This window comes from Eptesicus fuscus, chromosome 22, assembly GCF_027574615.1.
Source record: "Eptesicus fuscus isolate TK198812 chromosome 22, DD_ASM_mEF_20220401, whole genome shotgun sequence".
NCBI classification, from domain to species: Eukaryota; Metazoa; Chordata; class Mammalia; order Chiroptera; family Vespertilionidae; genus Eptesicus; species Eptesicus fuscus.
In genome coordinates, this window is record NC_072494.1 from 869,559 (window position 1) to 896,807 (window position 27,249).

The 27,249-nt window shown below is 54.2% G+C and overlaps 2 protein-coding genes across 2 annotated transcripts; both read right to left on the reverse strand.

Moving 5' to 3' along the window:
• Positions 1-94: 94 nt before the first annotated feature.
• On the reverse strand, positions 95-7,056 carry LOC103291289 (E3 ubiquitin-protein ligase TRIM38-like). Its single transcript, XM_008147304.3, has 6 exons — positions 6,640-7,056; positions 5,410-5,505; positions 4,098-4,328; positions 1,511-1,533; positions 1,313-1,425; positions 95-875 (listed from the first exon to the last, which is right to left on the reverse strand). Exons 1-6 carry the CDS (start codon positions 7,054-7,056, stop codon positions 148-150), a joined length of 1,608 nt encoding a protein of 535 aa, XP_008145526.3. The 3' UTR covers positions 95-147.
• Positions 7,057-14,249: 7,193 nt separating this feature from the next.
• Positions 14,250-20,660, reverse strand: LOC129147922 (E3 ubiquitin-protein ligase TRIM38-like). The gene is given in 7 exon segments (XM_054711866.1): positions 14,250-14,373; positions 14,375-15,066; positions 15,548-15,660; positions 15,745-15,767; positions 17,791-18,021; positions 18,794-18,889; positions 20,187-20,660. Coding segments are annotated over 7 exon segments (1,743 nt in total). The 5' UTR covers positions 20,652-20,660; the 3' UTR covers position 14,250.
• Positions 20,661-27,249: the final 6,589 nt, after the last annotated feature.

Below are 27,249 nucleotides of genomic sequence, written 5' to 3' on the forward strand. Positions count from 1 at the left end.
ACATATGCCCTTCGCCCTCTCCCACTCCCTCTCCCATCCTCACGTCACTCCTGTCAGGAATCGTGGGCATCGGGATCAGCTGCAGTGAGAGGAGCACCATCCGCTGGACCCAGAGGTGGTTCAGACATAAAACAGCTGGGATCATTCTCAGGTGCTGCTTCTCTTGAGTGCTGAGGTGACATGGACTCTCCCCCAGTTACTGGACCGGAGCTCTACGAGCTTCAAGAGCATCTGCCTCACGTCTGCACTGCAGGGCACCTCCTGGATGATGTTCTCAATCCTCTGGATAACATCCTCCATGTCCATCCTTCCTCGTTCTGTCCAGGCATCTTTCAACTCGGGCCCTGTCAACTCCAGTAATTTTACGGCACAAACTAGGTTATCGTCCACAGGGTTAGAGAGGAGGGCTTCCAACAACTCCCGAAGAGCAGGCTGAAGAAAAGCTGTTTTGAGAACCTGTTCCTTTGTTCCTTTGATCTGCAGTCGAAGATAAAGTTCTCCCAGAAAGAGCACGAACCCATGGAATTGTGTCCGAGCTGCTTCATCCCTCTTGGCAGCTTGATCTCTAAGGTCACGTTCAGTCTGACATCTTTGAAAGAACACACGGCGGAAGCTGCCCCTCTGTGAGCTAAGGGTCAGGTGATGGGACAGGTAATTGCACAGGCGAGCTCCCACACAGCGGAACTTTGGCACGGACGTGACCTGTTCATAGATGAGGTCCACAAGTTCTTGCAAAGCCTCGTCCGTGGTGACCCGGCCACTCAGGGTCTCTGCAAATTGTTCCATGTCAGTTTCACAACTGCCAGGCAGCTCTGTCAGATGGTTCAAGAAATCCCAAACAAATATGAACAGAGGGGGCTCATCCTTGCAGAGTCCTGTGTAATTAGAAGAAGCTCAAGGGTAGAATTCAGGGCGCTGGCAGACAGCATGGACATTCAGAGGGGAGCGATGACCACCTGGGGTTTAGCTATGGTGGACTCGAACTCCCAATTCTGCTGGGGGATGGGGTTCTGGGGTCTCCTTTGTTCCAAGAATGTCCCTTTGGAGGGTTGGGAAGAGGCAGCTGGGCACTTCCTCCTGTTTCCCTCACCTGCAGGCACACAAAGGGCTCCCGTGGTCCATGCCCACCCCACCCAGGGACCCTGGGTGGCTTCGGGGGTCAGGGCAAGAGGCAGACCCGCTCGCAAAACAGTTTATTTGGATAAGAACATCCTGTGCTCTGGAGTTTCAGCCTTGTTTCAGAGTAGCGACAGGAATTCCGGGTTGTGACCATAAAGTAGAAACCATCCCATTCGTCCCTGCCCTCACATACCTTGATGGCTCCTCAACCGTTTCCTCGGGTCAAAGTAGAGTTCCGGGACATTGCACTGGGTCTGAACCTCCAAGGAGAGGACCTCCGGGATCTGCAGCCTCACGGCCTGGCTCCTGGGGGAGACAGAGGCCTGAGCTGCTCAGCCTGCACCCCGCGGCTCCACACCCCACTCCTCCTCATCCTTCCTTCAACACTCACCTGCTCAGGGCGCCCTTCACGTCCTGTGGGAAACAAAGGCACAGGTAAGTGAGGGAGCAGCGAGCTGATGGGGCTGCTGCTTCTCCCAGAGGCACAGGGGGGCCCGGCCTTGGGTGCGGGTGTGATGGGGCCTCATAGCCCGGTCGGGAGACCACCTGAATGACTCTGGAAAGTACTCCTACTGTTTCACATCTGAGGACACTTACACTTACGGGAACAGGGTCAGTTTCTCACATGTGAACAGGGGCTAAGTTTTCCTTAAGTTTCCTTTCCAAGCCCTGTACCAAGTTGGGGAGGTGACTCAGCTGTGAGTCCAGCGAGCAGAACTCATAAGCAGGGTCAGGCCGACCCACCAGGAGCCAAAACACCATCTGATCAACACCATCTCATCGTCTGGGGACTAATATTGGATGTCTGAGACCCCCAGGCCTGCACACAGCACCCCAGCCCCTTCCCCTTTGTAGCGAGTGGCTATAGAGTTAAGCCTCAGATTGACACACGGCAGGGCCACAAACAAGTCCCAGCTTGGAGGGCAGAGCCCTCTTAGCATAATTAAGCTTAACCTTATAGCCGCTCCCTAGATCTTTCCTAGGTAGCTGATGGGCTGTGGGAGGTGCAGCAAGTGCTGCCAAAACAAGTGAAACTCACAAGAACATTGTAACGATGGTGACCACTACCTTGTTTTGCTTTGTGTGCTCTGACTGTATAATAAACACTCGGCTTGCAGGCCATGGCACTGTCTCTCTAATCAGAGGGCAGAAGCCCACCTAGCCCCAGCTTTATTCTCTTATCTGTCTTTTCTCATCCATCACTACGCCCCCTCAGGTTCACCCATGGCCATGCTGCCGTGGCACACCCCTTTATAAACCTGTCCCCTGCACCTGCTGAGATTCAGGACTTGATGCTTGCAAGCGCCCTGTCTTCTTGGTGGGCTGGCCTTCTCAGTAAACGCCTTATAGGCCTCAACCTGCCTTCGTGATTGGACACAGAGACAGGCGGCCTTAGCCCCCCCTGGGAGTTTCCGGGTAAAAGACGGACAACCCGTGCAACGAATCCCACTCAGGCCTCTGGGACAGTCAGCACGGCTGGACACTGCTCAGCCTCTAAGCCAGGCGCCCTCCTTGCTGAGGTGCTGGGGAGCCTGTGGCTGTTAAGGGAGGGGGTGGGACGGGGACCCCTCATGCTTCCTTTGGCCTCACTTCCCTCAGAGCGCACTCCAAGAGAGGCCACGTGTCACAAAGCCTCTCGGCGGTGGGTGGGTGCACGGCGCCCAGACTGGGCACTGAGGTGGCGGCCACAGGTGACCCACGGGGATGGAGCAGCCATGAGACATGGCCACCCTGAGGGGCACCCTCCAGTTCCACCACCCAAACATGGGAAGATTAGTGGGGGGGGGAGGGTGCGAGTAGCGGGAGGTTCACCTTCCTGAGGATGGAAGGAGGGCCCAGCATTCCAGGCTGACCCATCACTCACGTGTCGGCCCCACCTGGTCCCCGCCATCATCTGACCGTCAGGATTCTGTGCCCCTGGGACCCAGGCATGTGGAAGCAATAGCCATCCCGTGAGCCTGTTCAGCCGAGGAACCCACCCCCTCTACCAGCAGGGGAATTTTATTTTTCTTGATCCTCACCCAAGGATAATTTTCCATTGATTTTTAGGACGAGTGAAAGAGAGAGGGTGAGTCAAAGAGAAACATCTATGTGAGAGAAACACATTGATTGGTTGCCTCCTGCACAAGCCCAGACCAGAGCCTGGGACAAGGAGGAGCCTGCAACCAAAGTACATGCCAAAGACCAGAATCGAACCCGGGACCCTTCCGTCCTCAGGCTAATGCTCTCTCCACTGAGCCACCCTGGATTTTTGAGCCAAATCAAATTTTCTGATTTACATATAGAGCCCTATAGACTAGTGACATCACCGTGTAGGTTTTAGTCAGTTTAATATTCTAAAAGGAATAGGCTTAGCCCTGCTGGTGTGGCTCAGTGGTTGAGCATCAACCTATTAACCAGGAAGTCAGTGTTTGATTTCCTGTCAGGACACATGTCCAGGTTGCAGACCCAATTAATGTTTCTCTCTCATTATTGATGTTTCAATCTCTCTCTCCCTCTCCATTCCTCTCTCAAATCAATAAAAAAGAAAAAATGTTAAAAATGATAATAAATAAAAATAAAGGAAATATGCATTTATGCCTAGCTGGTTTGGCTCAGTGGATAGAGCGTCGGCCTGTGGGCTGAATGGTCCCAAGTTCAATTCCCATCAAGGGCACATGCCTTGGTTGCAAGCTTGATCCCTGGCCAAGGACTGGGGCACCTGAGGGAGGCAACCAATCACTGTGTCACTCTCACATCAACTTTGCTCTCTGTCTTACCCTCTTCCTTCCACTCCCTCTAAAACCACAGGAACAATACCCTTGAATGAGGACTGACAAAATAACTAAATAAAAACAGGAGAAATATGCCTTTAAATCCCCCACACTGATGTGCCATTGCTGAGTGAGGCAGGCGGTCCTCTGTTCCCACAATCCCCACCTCCCCCCGCAGCAGCTCAGGACCCGCCACCTTGGTGTCCTCCCAGGGCACAGCCTCACCTGCAGCACCTTCTGGGCGGAGCCCTGGCATCGCTCCTCCAGCTCCAGGATGCGGCTCTCCAGCTCCCGGCTCTGCTGCCCCAGTTTGGCCTCACGCTCCCTCAGTCTCTTCAGTGTGTGCTCTTTCTCGCTCTCCAGTCTCCACAGGTACGACCTCTCCTCCTCCCTCAGGAAGCTGAGCAGGTTCTGGAAGTCCGCCTGGATTTTCTGTCCCTGAGCCTCTATCTTCTCCTAGAGTCAACAGAGGATGGTCAGCCCAGCTGGCAGGTCTCAGGTGTTGAGCGTCCACTTATCAACCAGGAGGTCAAAGTTGGATTCCCGGTCAGGACACATTCCCAGGTAGCAGGCTCCATACCCAGTAGAGGGCATGCAGGAGGCAGCCGATCCATGATTCTCTCTCCTCTTGGATGTTTCTATCTCTCTCTCCCTTTCTCTCTGAAATAAATACAAATCTACACCAATTATCTACACTAATAAAAGAGAAATATGTAAATTGACTGTACCTCCACAACGCCCACCAACCAATCAGGAGGGAATATGCAAATTAGCAGGTCAAAGATGGCTGCAGCCCCGACTGCCAGCGATTCCAGGAGCAGAGCCACTGGGCAGGCAGGACTCCTGCTATAAGGGGGAGGGAGGGAGGTAGGAAGCTATAGGAGCAGTACTCTGGTCAGAAGGAAGCAAAGCATGCAGACCCTGACTGGAGCAAATGCAGAAGGCGGGGGCCAGAGGAAAACCGGTGCTGGCAGCCAGGTGAAGAAAGATCTATTGCACGCATCTTCATGCAACCGGCCGCTAGTAAAAAATAAAAAAAGAAAGTTGGAAACCCTGTGGGAGATGGCTCTGGGAAAACAGGCAAGAGATTCTGCTTCTCTGACAGGCTCAGGCCTCCTGGCCATTTCCTGCTGGAAGGCGGGAGGGGCAGGGAATGAGTTCTCATCCATGTAGACAACGAAGGACAATGGCTCCTTCTCGGGGTTTCACTTGCCCGATCTGGTTCTGTGACACCAAGGACTGTGCTTTGCCCGGTCAGACCCTACACCTAAGCGCCAGGACAGAAAAGAGCTTGACACCAAGAAATCCATGTTCTCTTTGGTCTTGCTGTCGTTAATCCTCACCCAAGGATGTTCTTTCCAGTGATTGTCAGAGAGAGGGGAGTGGAAGGGAGGGAGGGTGGGGAGACAGAGAGCAAGAGGAACATCAATGTGGGAGACACTTCCACTGTTGCCTCCTGCACACGCCCGATGGGTGGGGATTGCACCTGAGCCCAGGGGTGCCTCCAGTGGCCCCGGCGAGAACCCCCCATTCTCACATTCCATTCGGCTATCTGCTTCACCGTGAACGCTTTCTGGCTGGCACATTCCTCTTCCAGTTTCCTCAGTTTCCTCACCGCTTCCTGGAGCTTTTCCTAGAGGGAGACATGGAGTGACTCTTGTGACCACACCTCGATTTTCCCTCTCACGGCAGTAACCTGACTGTCTGTGCCCAGGGTTCTCTGTCCAATGTCACCCTGATCCTCCTCTCGGCTAATGGTCAGGACACCCTGTGGGGACCTGGACTGAGCTGATTGGAAGGCTCGGGCGACACCTGCCTTTCCCTGGATGCCCCCTGCCCCCTTGCTGTGTTTGCCACGGGGTCCTCTCACATGGAGAGCCCTCTCTTTACTCAGCACTTCCACATACTGTTAATGTTTTTAAAATATGTATATATTTTTATTGGTTTCAGAGAGGAAGAGAGAGACAGAAACATCGATGAGACAGAATCATGGATCGGCTGCCTCCTGCACACCCTACAGTGGTTGGAGCCCGAAACCCAGGCATATTCCCTGACCAGGAATCCCACCGTGACCTTCTGGTTCCTAGGTCAATGCTCAACCACTGGTTAGTGTTTAGGCTCCTTCAGGACTCACTTCTGGGAGGGCTCCCCGACACCACCAACACCCCGGGGTACCCCTTCCCACCACCCAGGCCAGGGAGCCAGGCCGCCCCTTCGCTGGTGCATGTTCCCTACTGGACAGCAGGCTGCCCACGAGGTGGACTAAATGGTCCCGGGTTCGATTCCGGTCAAGGCCATGAACCTCAGCTGCAGTTCCCGGCCCTGGTAGCCATATGTGCAAGAGGCAACCAATCCACGTCTCTCTCAGATCAATGCTTTTCTCTCTCTGCCCCTCCCTTCCACTCTCTCGAAAAATCAATGGAAAAATATCCTTGGATGAGGATGATCAAAACAAAACAAAAAACCTCACATGTGTGCATCTGAGCACATGACGCGCTAGAACAGGGACCAGTTCATCAGGCAGCGGGGTCGTGGGTGAGTCTGACCATCCGGGAAGGTGGGCCTGGACAGCCGGGACTGGATTCAGGGAGGACGCATCCTAAACCTTCCCACCCCGCCCCCCTCACCCTAGGAGAAAGAACAACACGAGGAAACCTAGCATTCAGGGTCCCAACCTTGGACTCCCGGCTGGATGATGGGGGTCTCGGGCGCACGAGGGGGCACTGGGCTGGATGATGGGATCTCGGGCACATGAGGGGGCACTCACCCTGTAGCCGGGGCCCGCGTCCTCCACGAGCGCCGTGGCGTGGCCCTTGTGCCGCGGGTCGCGCTCGCAGCGCCAGCAGATGAGCTGGCCCTCGTCCTCGCAGAAGAGGTGCAGCCGCTCCCCGTGCTCCTGGCAGGACAGCTCCTGCTCCAGCTCCCGGAGGGCAGCGATGAGGTTGCCCAGCTGCTTGTTGGGCCGCAGGCTGCCTCTCTGGAAGGGAGCCCGGCACTGGGGGCAGGAGAAGGTCTCCATGTACCGGTGATTTAGCGGTACGGGGAGTGCTCCCATGAAGGACAGGAGGCAGGCCTGGCAGTAGCTGTGGCCGCAGCTGATGCTCACGGGCTCGGCCATCAGCTGCAGGCAGATGGCGCAGGTGGCCTCCTCCAGCATCTTCTTGCTGGTGGTGGCCGACGCCATGCCTATGCCCAAAGCTGCAATGCCGGACCCAGAGGCTCCCCACAGCGGTGGGGGCGCACCCACCCCGCGCTTCTTGTGGGCGTCCGGCTGCTGTGTCCCCACGGGCCTTGAGGATTATCTGGAGGAAGAAACGTCTGCAATGTGGACGATGCAGAGAGCAGCTGTGCTGGGGAACAGAGTAGGACCCCAACTCCATTTACTAAAATGAAATGGAATTTCACATTCAGGCGTATCCTCACCCGAGGATGTTCTTCATTGATTTGTAGAGAGAGTGGTGGGGAGGGGGAGAGACAGAGAGAAACATCCATGGGTTGCCTCCCACATGCACTCTGACCAGGGCCAGAGATGGAACCTGCAACCCAGGTGCGTGCCCTTGACTGCAGTCGAACCCAGGACCCTTCAGTCCACAGGCCAATGCTCTATCCACTGAGCCACACTGGGTAGGACTGGTCACATTTCAATTGCTTCATGGCCACGGGGGGCTGCATGAAGCCCCAATATAGACCATCCGTCACAGGGGAAGGTGGTGTTGGACCCCAGACACAGGGAGGGCGAGAGGGAGGTGGGATACCCCGCCACTCCAGGGACTCAGTAAGAGCCTGGGAGAATCTCTCCCCGCTGAGGAACATGAATAATAATCAGGAATAACTGGTTCCAGGATCCTTGCTTTGCAACTTGAGGAACCGGATGGATTCGGAAGATTCCATTGAAACAGTGACTGTGGACCCGCTGAGCCTCCCACCCCAGCCTTTCTCCCCGACTGCCCCCAACAGAGAACAAAGTCTGGCCAGGGCGCTCAGTAGCAGAGCATCCACTGGGCACCCAGGCCTCCCAGGTTCAATTCTCAGGTTCAATTCTCTCTCCCCGCACCCTCTCCAGCTGCCCTCCCTTCTGTTCTCTGTAAGAAACAATGAAAAAATCTCCTCCAGTGAAACCCAACCTGGATGACCCGGAAGTAAACAAGGCCACCCTCCAGGCCCTCCCTGACCTGAGAGGCGCCGGGCTGGCTGGCTCAGTGGCTGAGTGTGGACTTTTGGACCAGGAAGTCAGGGTTCGATTCCTGGTCAGGGCACAGGCCTTGGTTGTGGGCTCCATCCCCAATGGGGGGGGAAGGGTGCAGGGGAAACATCATCTATGTTTCTCTCTCCCCTCTCCCTTCCTCTCTGAAATCAATAAAAATATTTTCTAAAAAAAGGTAAAGACCTGGGCTGGGCACAGAGGGGCGGGTCCTGGAGGACCAGTCAGGTGACCTCTCCCCTCCAGCCAGGACTGTCTCCCAGGAGAAGTTCCAGGCACCTGGAACCCTGGGGGGATGGAGGGGGAGGAAATGGGAAGACAACACCCCAAGTTCCTCCAGGGAGGACCCAGGAACCGGACAGCTAAGGAGGGACCTTGAGCCCTAGCCCGGGGCTGCAGCTCCTGGGAGCAGAGAGAGGTGGGCAGGCTGCAGAGCGACCTTGCTTGGACCTGACAATGGTGGGAACACAGCCCGCATTCCCTGAAACCACGGAAGGCCTCTTTCTCTGTCACCACGGCAGCCTCCGGGGCCACAGAGTCTCTGCTCAGAGTCCCTTCCTGGGCGGGTGATTCCCCCGGGACACTCTCCTGTCCTCTGTGGTTGGACTGTGTCCTCAGGACAGGACCTGCCCTCCGGGGCCCCCGGGGTGCCTGTCCAGGCCTCCACTCCCCTCACCTCGCACCCCGGATCTCCTGAGGTGGATCAGCTTGGAGTTTGGTGGAAGGAAAGCGGCCGCGGGGAAGGGCGGCCGGGCAGGGGCCTGGAGGGACAGAGTCCTGAGGCCCTGGTGTCTGAAACCTGCCCCTCCCTGCCTCCTGGGGCCCCCCACTGCACCCCCTTCCTGTCCACACACCGGGTGTCAGGACCCTCCCTGGGAGACCCCCCTTCCCCCTGCCACCCTCCCCAGTACCTGGGCCACCACTTGCTGGAGGGAGTTGCCTGGAGCACCCACTTCCTAGGTCCTGGGCTGGAGGTTCAAGTAGAAGTGGAACTGCCTGAGGTGAGGGGCGGACCCTGCTCCCTTTGGGAGGAAACCAGGAAATGGCCCTAAGCTTTTGCACCTGGCTGGGCTGGGCCCTAAGAGTGTGCAGGTGGCTGGGCTGGGCCTGGCAGGGTGAGGAGTAGTGGGAATTAGTCCTTCTTCTGCAGCCACCAGGAAAGAGGACAGGGCCCTAACCAGCTTGGCTCAGTGGATAGAGCATGGGCCTGTGGACTGAAAGGTTCCAGGTTCGATTCTGCTCAAGGGCACACACCTTGTTTGCAGGCACATCCCCAGTAGGAGGTGTGCAGGAGGCAGCTGATCAATGTTTCTCCCATTGGTGTTTCTCTCACATAGATGTTGCTAAATCTCTATCCCTCCCTCTTCCTATCTGTAAAATATCAACAAAATATATATATTTTTAAAATGAGTGGGGGGACAAAAGAAGGGGCCGGTCCTCAATGGGACCTGGGCTCTGGGCCAGCAGGAGCGTCTGAGGTCGCGAGATCGGGTAGCAGCACAGCCCTCAGGCCCGACTGCAGCTCTTCCTGCCCTGGCCACTGACCAACCCTCTAGGGGGCAGATGCTATTTTATTTTCTGCTATTTTGGGTCCCTATTCTGTCATCACTGCTCTGAAGGGGGTGATGGAAAGGGCTGGTGACCTCCGCCCTCCTTCTCCTCCTCAGGTCGCTCTGCAGGGTCAGACACTCCTCAGCATCACCAGCAGCCAGGACCCAGCTGGGAGCCGGGAGCCAGGGAGACGCCAGGCCACTGTGGGGGTGGCACTTACAGCAAAAGGACTGCAGGGCCCAGCCCGTGTGTCTGGGGTTGAGCGTCCACCAACCTACAAACCAAGAGCTCACGGTTCCATTCCCGGTCACAGGCCCGGGTTATGTACTTGATCCCCAGTGGGGGCGGCAGGAGGCAGCCAATGGATCATTCTCATCATTGATGTTTCTCTCTCTCTCCCTCTCCCTTCCTCTCTGAAATCAATTATAAAATAATATTTTTTAAAAATGGCCTGTCCAGCCCAACCTACAATTATTCTCTTCTTTTTTTCAATCCTCACTCGTGGATGTTTTTTCCATCTTATTTTAGTGAGAGTGGAAGGGAGAGTAAAGAGGGGTGAGAGAGAGAGAAACATCAAAATGAGAGAGACTCCTTGACCAAGGTACGTGCCCTTGACCTGGAATCAAACCCGAGGCCCTTTGGTCGACAGGCCGATGCTCTATCCACTGAGCGATATTGATATTTTTTCCCTCAGCAAACACTCAGGCTCCTTAGACACCCCACCTCCCCGCCCCCCGCCCCCCAGGCTGTGTGTTCCCTTCAGCTTTCTGAGGGTCAGTTCCTGCTCCAGGCTGCTCCTATGGGCCTCGCGGTGCCCCCTAGTGGTCAGGCAGGGTTCGTTGCTCAGCTCTGTGGCCCCTGCAGAAGGTCAGGCCTCACAGAGGGGCTCAGGGCTGAGCCCAGGAGTTCATCAGCAGCCTCCTCCCCCCACAGGTCCCCCTAGCACCTTCCATGTGTGGGGGCTCCCTTTTGAGAACCCCTGGCTTAGACAAAAGGGAAGCTGTGCCTTCACGGGCTCTGCTGCCTTCTTCCCGGGACCACAGAGAGCAGGGGGTATGGCCCTCACCCCTTTGAGGCCACTGTTCGGCCAGGAGATGAAGGCTCACCCCCCAAAGAGTTATGGCTGCGGGATCGCTGCCAGACTGGGTGGGAGAGAAGGCAGACAAGGAAGAACACATGGTTCACCCCCAGCCCCACTCACCGAGGGTTAAAGTCCCCTCTCCCACCCTGAGCCAGGGCCAGAGGCGGCTGGGTGACCCTGTACCCATGGGGGTGGCACGCTGCAGGGGGTCCTGGTCGGGGGACATTGAGAAACACCCACAATAGCCCACTCCCACCCCGGGAACAGGGGCGATCTGGGTGAGGAGTCAGCAAGGCCAGGTCACTCGGCTGCTTATGTAACAGCCCCAGCGTGACCTTCATGGGCGGTGACTGTGCTGACTGGGCACACGTGTGTGTACACACAGACAGCATGCCGAGGCCACAGCTACATGCAACACTTTTTTTCTGGCAATTTCATGCATCAAATTGTCTTTATTCGTCCTAAGCAAACTCAGTCAGAGGCACAAATTGCATGAATTTTTAAAGGGAAAAAGCAGAGACTATGGACATGCCGGCTGGCACACCCAGAAGAGGCAGTGAGGAGGCAGACAGAAAGATGTGAACTGGGAGCCGGCTGGTGTGCTCAGTGGTTGAGCAGTGACCTAAGAACCAGGAGGTCAGGGTTCAATTCCCGGTCAGGGCAGATGCCCGGGTAATGGCCTCCACCCCCATTGAGGGGCATGCAGGAGGCAGCTGATCAGTGATTCTCCCTCACAATGTTCTTCCACTTCCCCGACAGCGCTTCCTAAATGTATCAGGCGTGTGAAACTGATCACAGTGCTGGACGTGCCCGCGGGCCAGGGTGGGCCTGAGCTCTCACACTTCTATGTGTGTCTATACAAATACATACATATATACACATGTCTACACATGCACACATAGATAAATGTACATATCTATATTCTCACACATAATTTTACATGTATAAGTTCTACATGTTGGATTTTTTGTAGTTATCATTTTTTTGGTTTTATAATTTTTTTTAGTTTTTAAAATATATTTTTTATTGACTTCAGACAGGAAGGGGGAGAGAGAGAGAGATAGAAACATCAATGATGAGAGAGAATCATTGATCCAAAGCCTCCAGCCAGCCCCACACTGGGGATCGAGCCCGCAACCTGGGCATATGCCCTGACCTGGGTTGGAACCCTGACTTCCTGGTTCATAGGTCGATGCTCAATCACTGAGACATGCCAGCCAGGCTACCAGTGATTTTTTAGAGAGTGGAAGGGACGGGGAGAGACAGAGAGACAAACACATCAATGGGTAGAGGTTCGTGCCCTTGGAATGGAACCTGGGAACCTTCTGTCCACAGGCTGAACCTGTATCCACTGAGCCAAACCAGCTAGGGCAGTGATGGCGAACCTATGACACGCGTGTCAGCACTGACATGTGTAGCCATTTCTGATGACACGCGGCCGCATGCTGAGGATGAAACATTTGCTGCTCCTGAGGATGAAACATTTGCAACTAGAGTCTTGGAGTTAGTTTTTTCCTCAAAGTGACACACTACCCGAGTTATGCTCAGTTTTTTGGCGAAGTTTGACACACCAAGCTCAAAAGTTTGCCCATCACTGGGCTAGGGCAACACAGTTCATTTTATTTTATTTTATTTTATTTTATTTTATTTTTTTTATTTTATTTTATTTTTACTTCCGCAGATGCTCTGGTTCCCAACAGAACTGTGCAGAAGCTTCTGGGTCCCCTCATCGTCCATATCATCCCAGCTCAGTCAGCAGCCCTGACACATCGGCTCCATTTTCCTCACAATCTGGAAAAAGAGTCTTCTCTTTCAAGTCACTCTTTTTTTTTTTTAAATTTAATAAATCTTGATTGTTCAGATTATTACAATTGTTCCTCTATTTTCCTCCCATTGCTCCCCTCCACCAGGTTCGTACCCCACCCTCTGCCCTTACCCCCCCCCCACTGTCCTCATCCATAGGTGTACGGTTTTTGTCCAGTCTCTTCCCGCACCCCTACTCCCCTTTTCCTCCAAGAATTGTCAGTCCACTTCCTTTCTATGCCCCTGATTCTATTATATTCACCAGTTTATTCTGTTCATCATATTTTTTATTCCCTTGGTTTTTAGATTCATTTGTTGGTAGATATGTATTTGTTGTTCATAATTTTTATCTTTATCTTTTTCTTCTTCTTCTTCCTCTTCTTAAAGAATACCTTTCAGCATTTCATATAATTCTGGTTTGGTAGTGGTGAACTCCTTTAGCTTTTTCTTATCTGTGAAGCTCTTTATCTGACCTTCAATTTTGAATGATAGATTTGCTGGGTAATCTTGGTTGTAGTTTCTTGCTGTTCATCACTTGGAATATTTCTTGCCACTCCCATCTGGCCTGCATAGCTTCTGTTGAGAAATCAGTTGATAATCGTATGGGTGCTCCCTTGTAGGTAACTAACTGTTTTTCTCTTGCTGCTTTTAATATTCTCTCTGTCTTTTGCTCTTGGCATTTTAATTATGATGTGTCTTAGTGTGGTCCTCTTTGGATTCCTTTTGTTTGGGGTTCTGTGCGCTTCCTGGACTTGTAAGTCTATTTCTTTCACCAGGTGGGAGAAGTTTTCTGTCACTGTTTCTTCAAATAGGTTTTCAGTATCTTGTTCTCTCTCTGCTTCTGGCACCCCCATAATTATGATGTTGGTACGCTTGAAGTTGTCCCAGAGGCTTCTTACACTATCTTTAACTTCTTGGATTCTTTTTTCTTTTTGCTTTCCCAGTTGAGTGTTTTTTGCTTCTTTGTATTCCAAATCTTTGACTTGGTCCTTGCAATCCTCTAGTCTGCTTTTAGGTCTCTGTATAATATCTTTTATTTCAGTCAGTGTATGCTTAATTTCTAGTTGATCCTTTTTCATATCTTCAAGGGTCTCATTAAATTTATTGGCCTTTTCTAGGAAATTCTTGAAAAACCTCTCAGGATGGAGCAGACAGCCTTGGTTTCCCATCAGCCCCGCCCTACGAGGCCCCTGTGTCTCAGTGTCCTGCGGCAATGGCTGCACGCACCTCTGAGAGAAGGCTGCCCTCCAGTTTCACCCGCTGCCAGACAGTCCAGTTTCTCCCCGAATGAGTCTAGGTACCCAAAGTCTCACCTGGAACTGGATTCCAGTGCAGTTGGGAGGTTTTGTTTCCTGAACAAGACAGCAGACCGCGCATGCTGCCCGCCCTCTCCTCGAACCTCGAGTAAGCCAGCAGCATATTCCGCCGCCTGCCCTTTCTGCACACGCGGGTCTCCGCACCACTATCCTCCACAGCTCCTCTGGGTCTCAGTGTCCTTTTATCTTTTCTTCTAGTTGTAGAGTTTCCACTCAGCCAGCTTTCTGATGGTTCTGGACGATGTCTGCTCTGTCTTCCAGCTACAGTTTTGAAATTGTTCTGCGAGGCAGCAGTATAGGTGTTTACCTATGCCGCCATCTTGGTTTCTCCTCAAGTCACTCTTTTTTTAAAAAATAAATAAATCTTGATTGTGGTAAGTATTACATATGCCCTCCCCCTCCCCCACTCCCTCTCCCACCCTCACGTCACTCCTGACAGGAATCATGGTCATCGGGATCAGCTGCAGTGAGAGGAGCACCATCCGCTGGACCCAGAGGTGGTTCAGACATAAAACAGCTGGGATCATTCTCAGGTGCTGCTTCTCTTGAGTGTGGAGGTGACATGGGCTCTCCCCCAGTTACTTGATCGGAACTCTACGAGCTTCAAGAGCATCTGCCTCACATCTGCACTGCAGGGCGCGTCCAGGGCGACGTTCGCAATCCTCCGGATAACTTCCTCCATCTCTGTACTTCCCTGTCCCGTCCAGGCATCTTCCAACTTGGACCCTGTCAACTCTAGTAATTGTACCGCACAAATGAGGTTATCATCCACAGGGTTAGAGAGGAGGGCAGTCAACAGAAAACGAAGAGCAGCTGGTAGAACCTGTGCTTTGGCCCCTTCGATCTCCAGTGGAAGATAAAGTTCTCCCAGAAAGAGCACGAACCCATGGAATCGTTTCCGAGCTGCTTCATCACCCTCGGCAGCTTGATAACTAAATTCACATTCAGTCTGTAATCTTTGAAGGAACACTCGGCCGAAGCTGCCCCTCTGTGAGCTAACAATCAGGTGACGGGACAGGTAATTGCACAGGCGAGCTCCCACACAGCGGAACTTTGGCACGGACGTGGCCTGTTCACAGATGACATCCACAAGTTCTTGAAGGGCCTTGTCCGTGGTCACCCGGCCACGCAGGGTCTCTGCAAACTGTTCCATGTCAGTTTCACAACTGCCAGGCAGCTCTGTCAGACGGTTCAAGAAATCCCAAACAAATACGGACAGAGGGAGCTCATCCTCGCAGGGTCCTGTGTAATTAGAAGAAGCTCAAGGGTAGAATTCAGGGCGCTGGCAGACAGCATGGGCATTCACAGGGGAGCCATGACCACCCCCAGACTCGGACTCCCAGTTCTGCTGAGGGATGGGTTCCTGGGTTCTCATCTGTTCCAAGAATGTGCCTCAGAGAATGGGGAAGGGAAGGCTGGGCTCTTCCTTCTGGGACCTTCCCCCGCGAGCACACAAAGGACTCCCCCAGGCCGGGCCCACCCAAATGCTCCGGACTTGGGTACTTTGGGATTCAGGGCTGGAGGCGGGTCCCACTCCCAACACACTTGATTTTAGATAAGACCTGCCTGTGCTCTGGAGTCTCAGCCTTGTTTCAGATTAGCGACAGGAGCTCAGGGTTGTGACCATAAAGTAGAAACCCTCCCATTTGTCCCCACGACACGGGCAGGGCGGAGGCTGCACTGAGCTGTGGTACCCTAAGCGCTTGGCAACGCCCTCAAGTACCTTGATGGCTCCTCAACCGTTTCCTCAGGTCAAAGTAGACCTCGGGGACATCACACTGGGTCTGAACCTCCAAGGAGACGGCCTCCGGTGTCTCCAGCCGCACAGTTTGGCTCCTGGGGGAGCAGAGGCCAGAGCTGCTCAGCGGACACCCCGCAGCACCGCACCCCACTCCCCCTCGTCCTCCCTGCAGCACTCACCTGCTCAGGGCGCCCTTCACGTCCTGCGGGGACAAAGGCACAGGTGAGTGAGGGAGCAGCGAGCTGATGGGGCTGCTGCTCCTCCCAGAGGCACAGGGGGGCCCGGCCTTGGGTGCGGGTGTGATGGGGCCTCATAGCCAGGTCGGGAGAGCACCTGAATGACTCTGGAAAGTACTCCTACTGTTTCACATCTGGGGACACATACACTCATGGGAACAGGGTCAGTTTCTCACAAGTGAACAGGGGTTAAGTTTTTCTTAAGTTTCCTTTCCAAGCCCTGTGCCAAGTGATTGGGAGGTGACTCAGCTGTGAGTCCAGCCAGCAGGACCCATAAACAGGGTCAGGCCGACCCACCAGGAATCAAAACATCATCTGATCAACACCATCTCATCGTCTGAGACCCCCGGGCCTGCACACAGCACCCCAGCCCCTTCCCCTTTATCACCCTGTCCCCTGCACCTGCTGGGAGAAAGGACGTGATGCTTGTAAGCGCCCGTCTGCTTGGGGGGCTGGCCTTCTCAGTAAACGCCTCATAGGCTCAACCTGCCTTCGTGATTAGACACAGAGCCCACCCGGGGGTTTCCTGTAACAGATGGACACCCTGTGCCACTATCCTCACTCAGGCCTCTGGGATGGTCAGCATGGCAGGACTCTTCTCAGCCTCTGAGCTGGGCGCCCTCCTTGATGAGGTGCTGGGGAGCCGGCGGCTGCTAAGGGGGGTCGGGGAGCCCCCACGCTGCCTCTGGCCTCACTTCCCTCAGAGCGCACCCCAAGAGAGGCCACGTGTCACAAAGCCTCTCGGCGGTGGGTGGGTGCACGGCGCCCAGACTGGGCAATGAGGTGGCGGCCACAGGTGACCCACGCGGATGGAGCAGCTGAGACATGGCCACTCTGAGGGGCGCCCTCCTGTTCCACCAGCCCGACCTGGGACGAGCAGTGGGGTGGGGGAGGGGGAGGTTCACCTTCCTGAGGCTGGAAGGAGGGCCCAGCAGGCCAGGCTCACCCACCACTCACGTGGCGGCCCCACCTGGCCCCCGCCATCACCTGACCGTCAGGATTCTGTGCTCCTGGGACCCAGGCAAGTGGGAGCGGAAGCCATCCCGTGAGCCTGTTCCGCCGAGGAACCCACCCCTCTACCAGCACAGGGATTTTATTCTTCTTGACCCTCACCCGAGAGAAACACATCGATTGGTTGCCTCCTGCATGAACCCTGACCACGGCCTGGGCCACGGAAGAGCCTGCAACCCAGGTACGTGCCCTTGACCAGAATCAAACCCGGGACCCTTCAGTCCTTAGGCTGATGCTCTATGCACTGAGCCACAATGGATTTTTGAGCCAAATCAAAATTTTCCGATTTATAGAGAGCCCTGTAGACTAGTGAAGCCACCTTATAGGTTTTAGTCTGTTCAATATTCTAAAAGAATAGGCTTAGCCCCAGTGCTGTGGCTCAGTGTTTGAGCATCAACCTATGAACCAGGAGGTCAGGTTTTCATCCCCTATCAGGGCACATGTCCAGGTTGCAGGCCCGATCAATGATTCTCTCTCATCACTGATGTTTCTAACTCTTTCTCCATCTCCCTTCCTCTCTGAAATTAATTTCAAAAATAGGTTAATAACTGATAAGAAATAAAAATAAAGGATATATCCCTTTATGCCCTAGCCGGTTTGACGCAGTGGATAGAGCATCAGCTTATGGACTGAAGGGTCCCAAGTTCAATTCCCGACAAGGGCACAGGCCTTGGTTGCAGGCTTGATCCCTGGCCCAGGGTTGGGACACCTTGGGACCAACCAATCAATGTGTCCCTCTCACATCGACGTTTTTCTCTCTCTGTCTCTCCCACTCCCTTCCACTCTTTCCAAAACCAAAGGAACAATACTCTTAATGAGGATTGACAAAATAACTAAATAAAAATAGGAAAAATATGCCTTTAAATCCCCCACATGATGTGCCACTGCTGAGAGAGGAAGGCGGTCCTCTGTTCTCACGTTCCCCACGTCCCCCTGAGAAGCTCAGAACCTTGGCGTCCTCCCAGGTCACAGCCTCACCTGCAGCACCTTCTGGGCGGAGCCCTGGCATCGCTCCTCCAGCTCCAGGATGCGGCTCTCCAGCTCCCGGCTCTGCTGCCCCAGTTTGGCCTCACGGTCCCTCAGTCTCTTCAGTGTGTGCTCTTTCTCGCTCTCCAGTCTCCACAGGTACGCCCTCTCCTCCTCCCTCAGGAAGCTGTGCAGGTTCTGGAAGTCCGCCTGGATTTTCTATCTCTGAGCCTCTATCTTCTCCTAGAGTCAAGAGAGGACGCTCAGCCCAGCCAGCGGGGCTCAGTGATTGAGCATCAACCTAGGAACCAGGAGGTCCTGGTTGGATTCCCAGTCAGGACACATGCCCAGGTTTCGGGCTCCATCTCCGGTAGGGGGCGTGCAGGAGGCAGCCGATCCATGATTCTCTCTCCTCTTGGATGTTTCTATCTCTCTCTCCCTTCCTCTCTGAAATACATACAAATATAAAATAAAAAAATTAAAATAAAATAAGAAAATAAAATAAATAAAATAAAATAAAATAAAGTTGGAAGCCCAGTGGGGATGGCTCTCGGTAAACAGGCATGTGATTCTGCTTCTCTGACAGGCACAGGCCTCCTGGCCATTTCCTGCTGGAAGGGGGAGGGGCCGGGGATGAGTTCTCATCCATGTAGACCTCGAAGGACAATGGCTCCTTCTCAGGGTCTCACCTGCCCGCTCTGGTCCAGTGACACCAGGACTGTGCTTTGCCTGGTCAGACCCTATGCCTAAGCGCCAGGACAGCAAAGAGCTCGACACCAAGAACCCCGTGTCTTTTTGGTGTTGCTGTCGTTAATCCTCACCCGAGGATGTTCTTTCCAGTGATTGTCAGAGAGAGGGGAGTGGAAGGGAGGGAGGGTGGGGAGAGAGAGCAAGAGGAACATCAATGTGGGAGACACTTCCACTGTTGCCTCCTGCACACGCCCCACTGGGTGGGGATTGCACCTGAGCCCAGGGGTGCCCTCCAGCGGCCCCGGCGAAAACCCCCCATTCTCACATTCCACTCCGGTATCTGCTTCGCCGTGAACGCTTTCTGGCTGGCGCATTCCCCTTCCAGTTTCCTCAGTTTCCTCACCGCTTCCTGGAGCTTTTCCTGGAGGGAGACATGGAGTGACTCTTGTGACCACACCTCGCTGCTCCCTCTCACGGGAATAACGTGCATGTCTGTGCCCGGGGCTCTCTGTCCAATGTCACCTGACCCTCCTCTCGGCTAATGGTCAGGACACCCTGTGGGAACCTAGACTGAGCTGATTCGAGGGCTCGGGGGACACCTGCCTTTCCCTACATTCCTCCCTCCCTCTGGCTGTGCATTTGCCATGGGGTCCTTTCATATGGAGAGCCCTCTCTTTTCTCCGCACTTCTACATACCGTTAATTGTTTTTTAAATATGTATATATTTTTATTGCTTTCAGAGAGGAAGAGAGAGACAGAAACATCAATGATGAGAGAATCATGGATCTGCTGCCTCCTGCACACCCTACACTGGGGATGGAGCCTGTAACCCAGGCATGTGCCCCGACCTGGAATCCACCGTGACCTTCTGGTTCCTAGGTCAATGCTCAACCACTGAGCCACGCAGGCAGGGTCACATGGTTAGTGTTTAGGCTCCTCAGGACTCACTTCTGGGAGGGCTCCCTGAGACCACCCACACCCCGGGATACATCTTCCCACCACCCAGGCCAGGGGAGCCAGGCCATCCCTTCGCTGGTGCGTCTTCCCTACTGGACGGCAGGCCGCCCACGAGGTGGGCTTGGTCCCTGTGCTTCACTCTCCCACGCGCCCACGCACACGGCGCCGGCTCATTACAGGCACCAGTGAGGCCATAAAACAACCAGGTGCGGCCCTGGCTGGTCTGGATCTTTGACTCGAGCCTCAGCCCACAGACTGAAGGGTCCCGGGTTCAATTCCGGTCAAAGGCATGAACTTCGGCTGCAGTTCCCAGCACTGGTCGCCATGTGGGCAGAAGGCAACCAATCCATGTGTCTCAATCAGATCAATGCTTTTCTCTCTCTGCCCCTCCCTTCCACTCTCTTGAAAAATCAATGGAAAAATATCCTTGGATGAGGATGATCAAAACAAAACAAAAAACCTCGCATGTGTGCATCTGAGCACATGACGCGCTAGAACAGGGACCAGTTCATCAGGCAGCGGGGTCGTGGGTGAGTCTGACCATCCGGGAAGGTGGGGCTGGACAGCCGGGACTGGATTCAGGGAGGACCCATCCTAAACCTTCCCACCCCGCCCCCCTCACCCTAGGAGAAAGAACAACACGAGGAAACCTAGCATTCAGGGTCCCAACCTTGGACTCCGGCTGGATGATGGGGGTCTCAGGCGCACGAGGGGGCACTGGGCTGGATGGTAGAGTCTCACACACACGAGGGGGCACTCACCCTGTAGCCGGGGCCCGCGTCCTCCACGAGCGCCGTGGCGTGGCCCTTGTGCCTCGGGTCACGCTCGCAGCGCCAGCAGATGAGCTGGCCCTCGTCCTCGCAGAAGAGGTGCAGCCGCTCCCCATGCTCCTGGCAGGACAGCTCCTGCTCCTGCTTCGGCTCCTGCTTCGGCTCCTGCTCCTCCTCCTGCTCCTGCTTCAGCTCCTGCTCCTTCAGGGTGGTGATGAGGCTGCCCAGCTGCTTGTTGGGCCTCAGGCTGCCTCTCTGGAAGGGAGCCCGGCACTGGGGGCAGGAGAAGGTGTTCGGCAGCCTCCACAGCGAGGAGGCCGAGCCCATAAGGCTCAGGAGGCAGACCTGGCAGTAGATGTGGCTGCAGCTGATGCTCACGGGCTCGGCCATCAGCTGCAGGCAGATGGCGCAGGTGGCCTCCTCCCGCATCTTCTTGCTGGTGGTGGCCAAGGCCATGCCTCTACCCAAAGCTGCAATGCCGGGTCAGAGGCTCCCCCCAGCGGTGAGGGCACACCCACCCCACGCTTCCTGTGGGCGCCCGGCTCCCACGGCCCCACGGGCCTTGAGGATTATCTGGAGGAAGAAAGGCCTGCAATGTGGACGATGCAGAGAGCAGCTGTGCTGGGGAACAGGGTAGGACCCCAACTCCATTTACTAAAATGAAATGGAATTTCACATTCAGGGTTATCCTCCCCCGAGGATGTTCTCCCATTGATTTGTAGAGAGAGTGGTGGGGAGGGGGAGAGACAGAGAGAAACATCCATGGGTTGCCTCCCACATGCACTCTGACCAGGACCAGAGATGGAACCTGGAATCCAGGTACGTGCCCTTGACTGCATTCGAACCCAGGACCCTTCAGTCCACAGGTCAATGCTCTATCCACTGAGCCACACCGGGTAGGACTGGTCACATTTCAATTGCTTCATGGCCACGGGGTGGGGGGCTGCATGAAACCCCAATATAGACCATCCATCACGGGGGAAGGTGGTGTTGGATCCCCAGACACGGGAGGGCGAGAGCGAGGCGGGATGGCCCCCAGGAACTCAATCAGGGCCTGGGAGACTCTCTCCCCGCTGAGGAACATGAGGAATAATCGGGAATAACTGGTTCCAGGATCCTTTTTTTGCAACTTGAGGAACCAGGTGGATTTGGAAGATTCCATTGAAACAGTGACTGTGGACCAGCTGAGCCTCCCACCCCAGCCTTCCTCCCCGACTGCCCCCACAGGGAACCAAGGCTGGCCAGTGCGCTCAGTAGCAGCGTGTCCACTGGGCACCCACGCCTCCCTGGTTCAATTCCCGAGGTCTCTCTCTCCCCCACCCTCTCCAGCCGCCCTCCCTTCTGTTCTCTGTAAGAAACAATGGAAAAATCTCCTCCAGTGAAACCCAACATGGATGACCAGGAAGTAAACAAGGCCGCCCTCCAGGTCCTCCCAGACCTGAGAGGCGCCCCGCTGGCTGGCTCAGTTGCTGAGTGTGGACCTATGGACCATCGAGGTTGGACAAAAGGAGCCACATGCTAACCTGACAAGCTCAGGAGAGGCCTGTGTGGCCATCTTGCAAACTCAGAGACCTAAAATAACCACAAAAGATGGTTTGAAAATTAAATAGTTAACTACAAACAGGTTATAGTGAGTGGGCAGTCACGGTCTAGGCCGATAATTTTCTTGACAAAGATCAACTTAGATGTTCTCTAATGAGTCCATTTGACTTTTTGCCTCTAAGATAACATATCTGTGAGATGTCTGGGTAACTTGTAACTTCCGTTTTACCCGGGACCCCTCAGGGTATAACAATGGCTCTGGGACATTCCCTCATTATGATTATTATCAAGTTAATTGTCAACTGTTCATTACCTTAACGCACCCTGTATACATCTCTGTAAGAGAAGCACATGTCCATCATTTCACTTTTCCCCCTACCCCAGAGGATTCCCTGCTTTGCTTTATCCCACCTCCCTAATCCATCACCAATGAATTTCATGTAACTCCCCTAGGTCCCTTTCCTTTGATTGCAATGTATAAACACAGATGTAACCCTCCATTCTCTGGAGCATCATCTCAATTTGTTGAGGTTCTGCTTCCCAGCATATTTGAGACAGTTTGGCTCAAATAAACTCACAAAAATTCTTTACAGGTTTCAATGGGTTTTTTTACGTTAACAGAGGTTTCTCTGTCTCCCTCTCCCTTTCTCTCTCAAATCAATAAAAATATTTTCTAAAAAAAGGTAAAGCCGAAACCGGTTTGGCTCAGTGGATAGAGCATCAGCCTGCGGACTGAAAGGTCCCAGGTTCGATTCCGGTCAAGGGCATGTACCTTGGTTACGGGCACATCCCCAGTGGGGGGTGTGCAGGAGGCAGCTGATCAATGTTTCTCTCTCATCGATGTTTCTAACTCTCTATCTCTCTCCCTTCCTCTCTGTAAAAAATCAATAAAATATATTAAAAAAAAAAAAAAAGGTAAAGTCTGGACTATGCAGAGAAGGGCGGGTCCTGGAGGACCAGTCAGGTGACCTCTCCTCCAGCCAGGACTGTCTCCCAGGAGAAGTTCCAGGCACCTGGAACCCTGGGGGAGGAAGGGAGAGTAAATGGGAAGACAACACCCCAAGTTCCTCCAGGGAGGACCCAGGACCGGACAGCGAAGGAGGGACCCTGGCCCCTGGCCTGGGACTGCAGCTCCTGCAGAGCCAGCCTGCCCTCCTGGGAGCAGAGGGAGGCGGGCAGGCTGCAGAGCGACCTTGCTTGGACCTGACAATGGTGGGAACACAGCCCGAATTCCCTGAAACCACAGACGGCCTCTTCCTCTGTCACCAGGGCAGCCTCCGGGGCCACAGAGTCTCTGCTCAGAGTCCCTTCCTGGGCAGGTGACTTCCGGGGACACACTCGGGTCCTCTGTGGCTCGGCTGTGTCCCCAGGACAGGACCTGCCCAAAGGGGCGCTGGGGGGCCTGTCCCGGCCTCCCCTCCCCTCTCATAGCACCCAGGATCTCCTGAGGTGGATCAGCTTGGAGTTTGGTGGAAGGAAAGCGGCCTCGGGGAAGGGCGGCCGGGCACGGGCCTGGAGGGACAGAGTCCTGAGGCCCTGGTGTCTGAAACCTGCCCCTCCCTGCTGACCAGGCCCCCACCGCACCCCCACTCCTGTCCACACACCGGGTGTCAGGACCCTCCCTGGGTGACCCGCCCGGACCTTCCCCAGTACCTGGGCCACCACCAATGCCTCCTACTCGCTGGAGGGAGTCGCCTGAAGCAGCCACTTCCCAGAACTTGGGGGGAACTGAAGTAGAAATGAAACTGACTGCTGTGGGGGCGGGGCCCCTGCTGGGTTTGGAGAGAAAACCAGGAAATGGTCCTGAGTGTGTGCACATAGCTGGGCCGGTTCCTAAGCGTGTGCACATGGCTGGGCTGGGCCCTAAGCATTTACATGTGGCTGGGCTGGAACCTAAGCATGTGCACATGGCTGGGCTGGGGCCTAAGCGTGTGCACATGACTGGGCTGGGACCTAAGCATTTATATGTGGCTGGGCTGGGACCTAAGCATGTGCACATGGCTGGGCTGGGCCGTAAGCGTGTGCAGGTGGCCGGGCTGGGCCCTAAGCATTTACTTGTGGCTGGGCTGGGCCTGGCAGGGCGGGGAGTGGTGGGAAGAAGTCCTTCTTCTACAGCCACGAGGACTGGGGACAGGTCCTCACCGGGACCTGGGCTCTGGGCCAGCAGGAGTCTCTGAGGTCAGGATCGGCACAGCCCACAGGCCGGACTGCAGCTCTTCCTGCCCTGGCCACTGACCAACCCCCTCGGGGTGCATCAGCCTCTGGACAGATGCTACTTTATTTTCTGCTATTTTTAGGCCCCTATTCTGGCATCACTGCTCTGAAGGGGGTGGTGGAAAGGGCTGGTGACCTCCGCCCTCCTTCTCCTCCTCAGGTCGCTCTGCAGGTCAGACACTCATCAGTGATAGATCCTCCCTTCCCCCAACTGGTGGGCGGAGTATGACGTAACCTGCACCTGCGGCCTGGACATACCTGAGTACCTAACCAGGCACCTTGTATGGACTGTACATTGAACCACCAATCAGCACCTGCCCAATTCCCTAAGCCAGTGGTCGGCAAACTCATTAGTCAACAGAGCCAAACGTCAACAGGACAACGATTGACATTTCCTTGGAGAGCCACATTTTTTAAACTTAAACTTCTTCTAACGCCACTTCTTCAACATAGACTCGCCCAGGCCGTGGTGTTTTGTGGAAGAGCCACACTCAAGGGGCCAAAGAGCCGCATGTGGCTCGCGAGCCGCAGTTTCCCGACCACTGCCCTAAGCCCTTGTCCCTAAGTAACTCAGTGACTATGTACCTTATATGGACCATACATTACGCACCAAACAGTGCATGCAAGTACACTAAGCCCCCAATCCTTCCCATTCCGCCCTCAAAAGGCATGCTCCCCTCTGCACGGGCTGCTGCTCTCCCCTGTGAGACAGCCCGGCGGGTCCTTCTCCTCTAATACAGCCTGTGGTCCTGGTGTTCGGCCTCTGCCGGACCTTTCAGTCAGCATCACCAGCAGCCAGGACCCAGCTGGGAGCCGGAAGCCAGGGAGGCCCCAGGCCACCGTGGGGCCGGCACGTTGAGCAAAAGGACTGCACGGCCCAGCCCGTGTGTCAGGGGTTGAGCGTCCACCTACCTACAAGCCAAGAGCTCACGGTTCCATTCCCGGTCACAGGCCCGGGTTGCGTGGTTGATCCCCAGTGGGGGCGGCAGGAGGCAGCCAATGGATGATTCTCACCATTGAAGTTTCTCTCCCTCTCCCTCTCCCTTCCTCTCTGAAATCAATTATAAAATAATATTTTTTAAAAATGGCCTGTCCGGCCCAACCTAGACTTACTCTTTTTTTTTTTAATCGTCACTCAAGGATGTTTTCTCCATCGATGTTTTTAGAGAGACTGCAAGGGATGGTAAAGAGGGGAGAGAGAGAGAGAAACATCAAAGTGAGAGAGTCTCATTGACCAAGGTAAGTGCCCTTGACCGGGATTCAAACCGAAGCCCATAGGTCGACAGGCCGACGCTCTATCCACTGAGCAACATTGATATATTTTCCCTCAGCAAACACTCGGGCTCCTGAGACACCCCGCCCCCCTGCCCCGCAGGCTGTGTGTTCCCTTCAGCTTTCTGAGGGTCAGTTCCTTCTTCAGGCTGCTTCTATTAGCCTCGCGGGTGCCCCCTAGTGGTCAGGCAGGATTCATTGCTAAGTTCTCTGGCCCTGTGGAAGGTCAGGCCACACAAAGATGCACAGGGTTGAGCCTAGGAGTTCATACAAGCCTCCTCCCCGCAACAGGTCTCCCTAGCACCTTCCATGTCTTGGGGCTCTATAAGTATTTCTTTCTTGGACCGCAACCAGCATGGCTAGAGAGCAAACAACAAGTCCTGAGTAGGGGCGCCGGGGGGATTGAGAAAAGGATACAGATAGATACAGAGAGTAGGGAAAGATGGGACCCAGTGGTACAGATGCTCACTGGTGGAGAGACAGTGACCCAGAGCCGGTGTATCACATTTATTTTATACAGTATAATTCCAGGAAGTTTTACAAGAGTTTAAGACAAAGGGAATTATGTGAAATCATGGTTAAAGATCAGGTTGCAATTCTTCATTCTTGTGGCTTCTTTATAATTGTCATTCCTGGCTGAGCCCGGATAATTGCATCTGTTCCCTGCGCCTGGCTGAACTTAGATAATGAAACCCACCCCCTGGCACCTGAGCTAATGGTCAGACTGACAACATACCCGCCTCTGGCACAGTATGTTTCCAGGACGTGGCTCTGCCAACGCCACTGGATTCATCCAACAATTAGCTCATTCCCAGGCACTCTCTACAGGCCTCCCTTTTGAGAATCCCTTGGACAAAAAGGGAAGCTGGGACTTCATGGACTCTGGTGGATTCTTCCAGGGACCACAGAGAACAGAGGGCATGGACCTCACCCCTTTCAGGCCACAGTTCTCTGACATGAGATGAAGGTTCACCCCCCTAAAGAGTTATGGCTATGGGATTGCATTGCAGACTGGGTGGGAGAGAAGGCAGACTAGGAAGAATGCATGGGTTCACCCCCAGTCCCACTCACCTGAGGGTTAGACGTCCCCTTTCCCACCCTGGAGCCAGGGCCAGAGGCAGCTTGGTGACCCTGTGCCCCTGGGGGGTGGCACGCTGATGGGGGACCAGGTCGGGGACATTGAAAAAAACCCATGACAGCCCACTCCCAACCCGGGAACAGGGGGCGATCTGGGTGAGGAGTCAGCAAAGCCAGGTCACTCGGCTGCTTATGTAACAGCCCAAGCATGACCTTCATCGGTGGTGCCGGTGCTGACTAGGCACACATATGTGGACACACAGAGTGTGCCAAGGCCACAGCTACATACAATACTTTCTTCTGGCAATTTCATGTAACAAATTGTCTTTATTCGTCCTAAGCAAACTTAGTCAGAGGCACAAATTGCATGAAATTTTAAAGGGAAAAAGCAGAGACTATGGATATGCCAGCTGACACACCCAGAAGAGGCAGTGAGTAGGCAGACAGAGAGATGTGAGCTGGGAGCCGGCTGGCATGGCTCAATGGTTGAACAGGGACATCGGAACCAGGAGGTCAGGGTTTGATTCCCGGTCAGGGCACATGCCCGGGTTGCGGGCTCCATCCCCAGTGTGGGACGTGCAGGAGGCAGCCGATCAGTGATTCTCCCTCACAATGTTCTTCCACTTCCCTGACAGCGCTTCCTAAATGTATCACGTGAATGAAACTGATCACAGTGCTGGATGTGCCCGTGGGTCAGGGTGGGCCTGAGCTCTCACATTTATGTGTGTGTGTGTGTGTGTGTGTGTGTGTGTCTGTACATATACATACATATATGTACATGTCTACACATGCACACATAGATATATGTATATTCACACACATAATTCTACATGTATAGGCTATACATGTTGGTTTTTTTGTAGTTATCTGTTTAGTTTTATAATTTTCTTAAATTTATTTTTATAAATACATTTTTTATTGACTTCTGAGAGGAAGGAAGAGAGAGAGA

What these genes read in the sequence shown, in the direction of transcription:
- LOC103291289 (XM_008147304.3), bottom strand. Translation starts at nt 7,056, where the DNA reads ATGGCGTCGGCCACCACCAGCAAGAAGATGCTGGAGGAGGCCACCTGC. An exon ending in GTGAAGGGCGCCCTGAGCAG is followed by an intron (nt 1,426 to 1,510) that starts GTGAGTGTTGAA and finishes TGTCTCCCCCAG; the next exon opens with GAGCCAGGCCGTGAGGCTGC. An exon ending in ACGGTTGAGGAGCCATCAAG is followed by an intron (nt 876 to 1,312) that starts GTATGTGAGGGC and finishes CTAATTACACAG; the next exon opens with GACTCTGCAAGGATGAGCCC.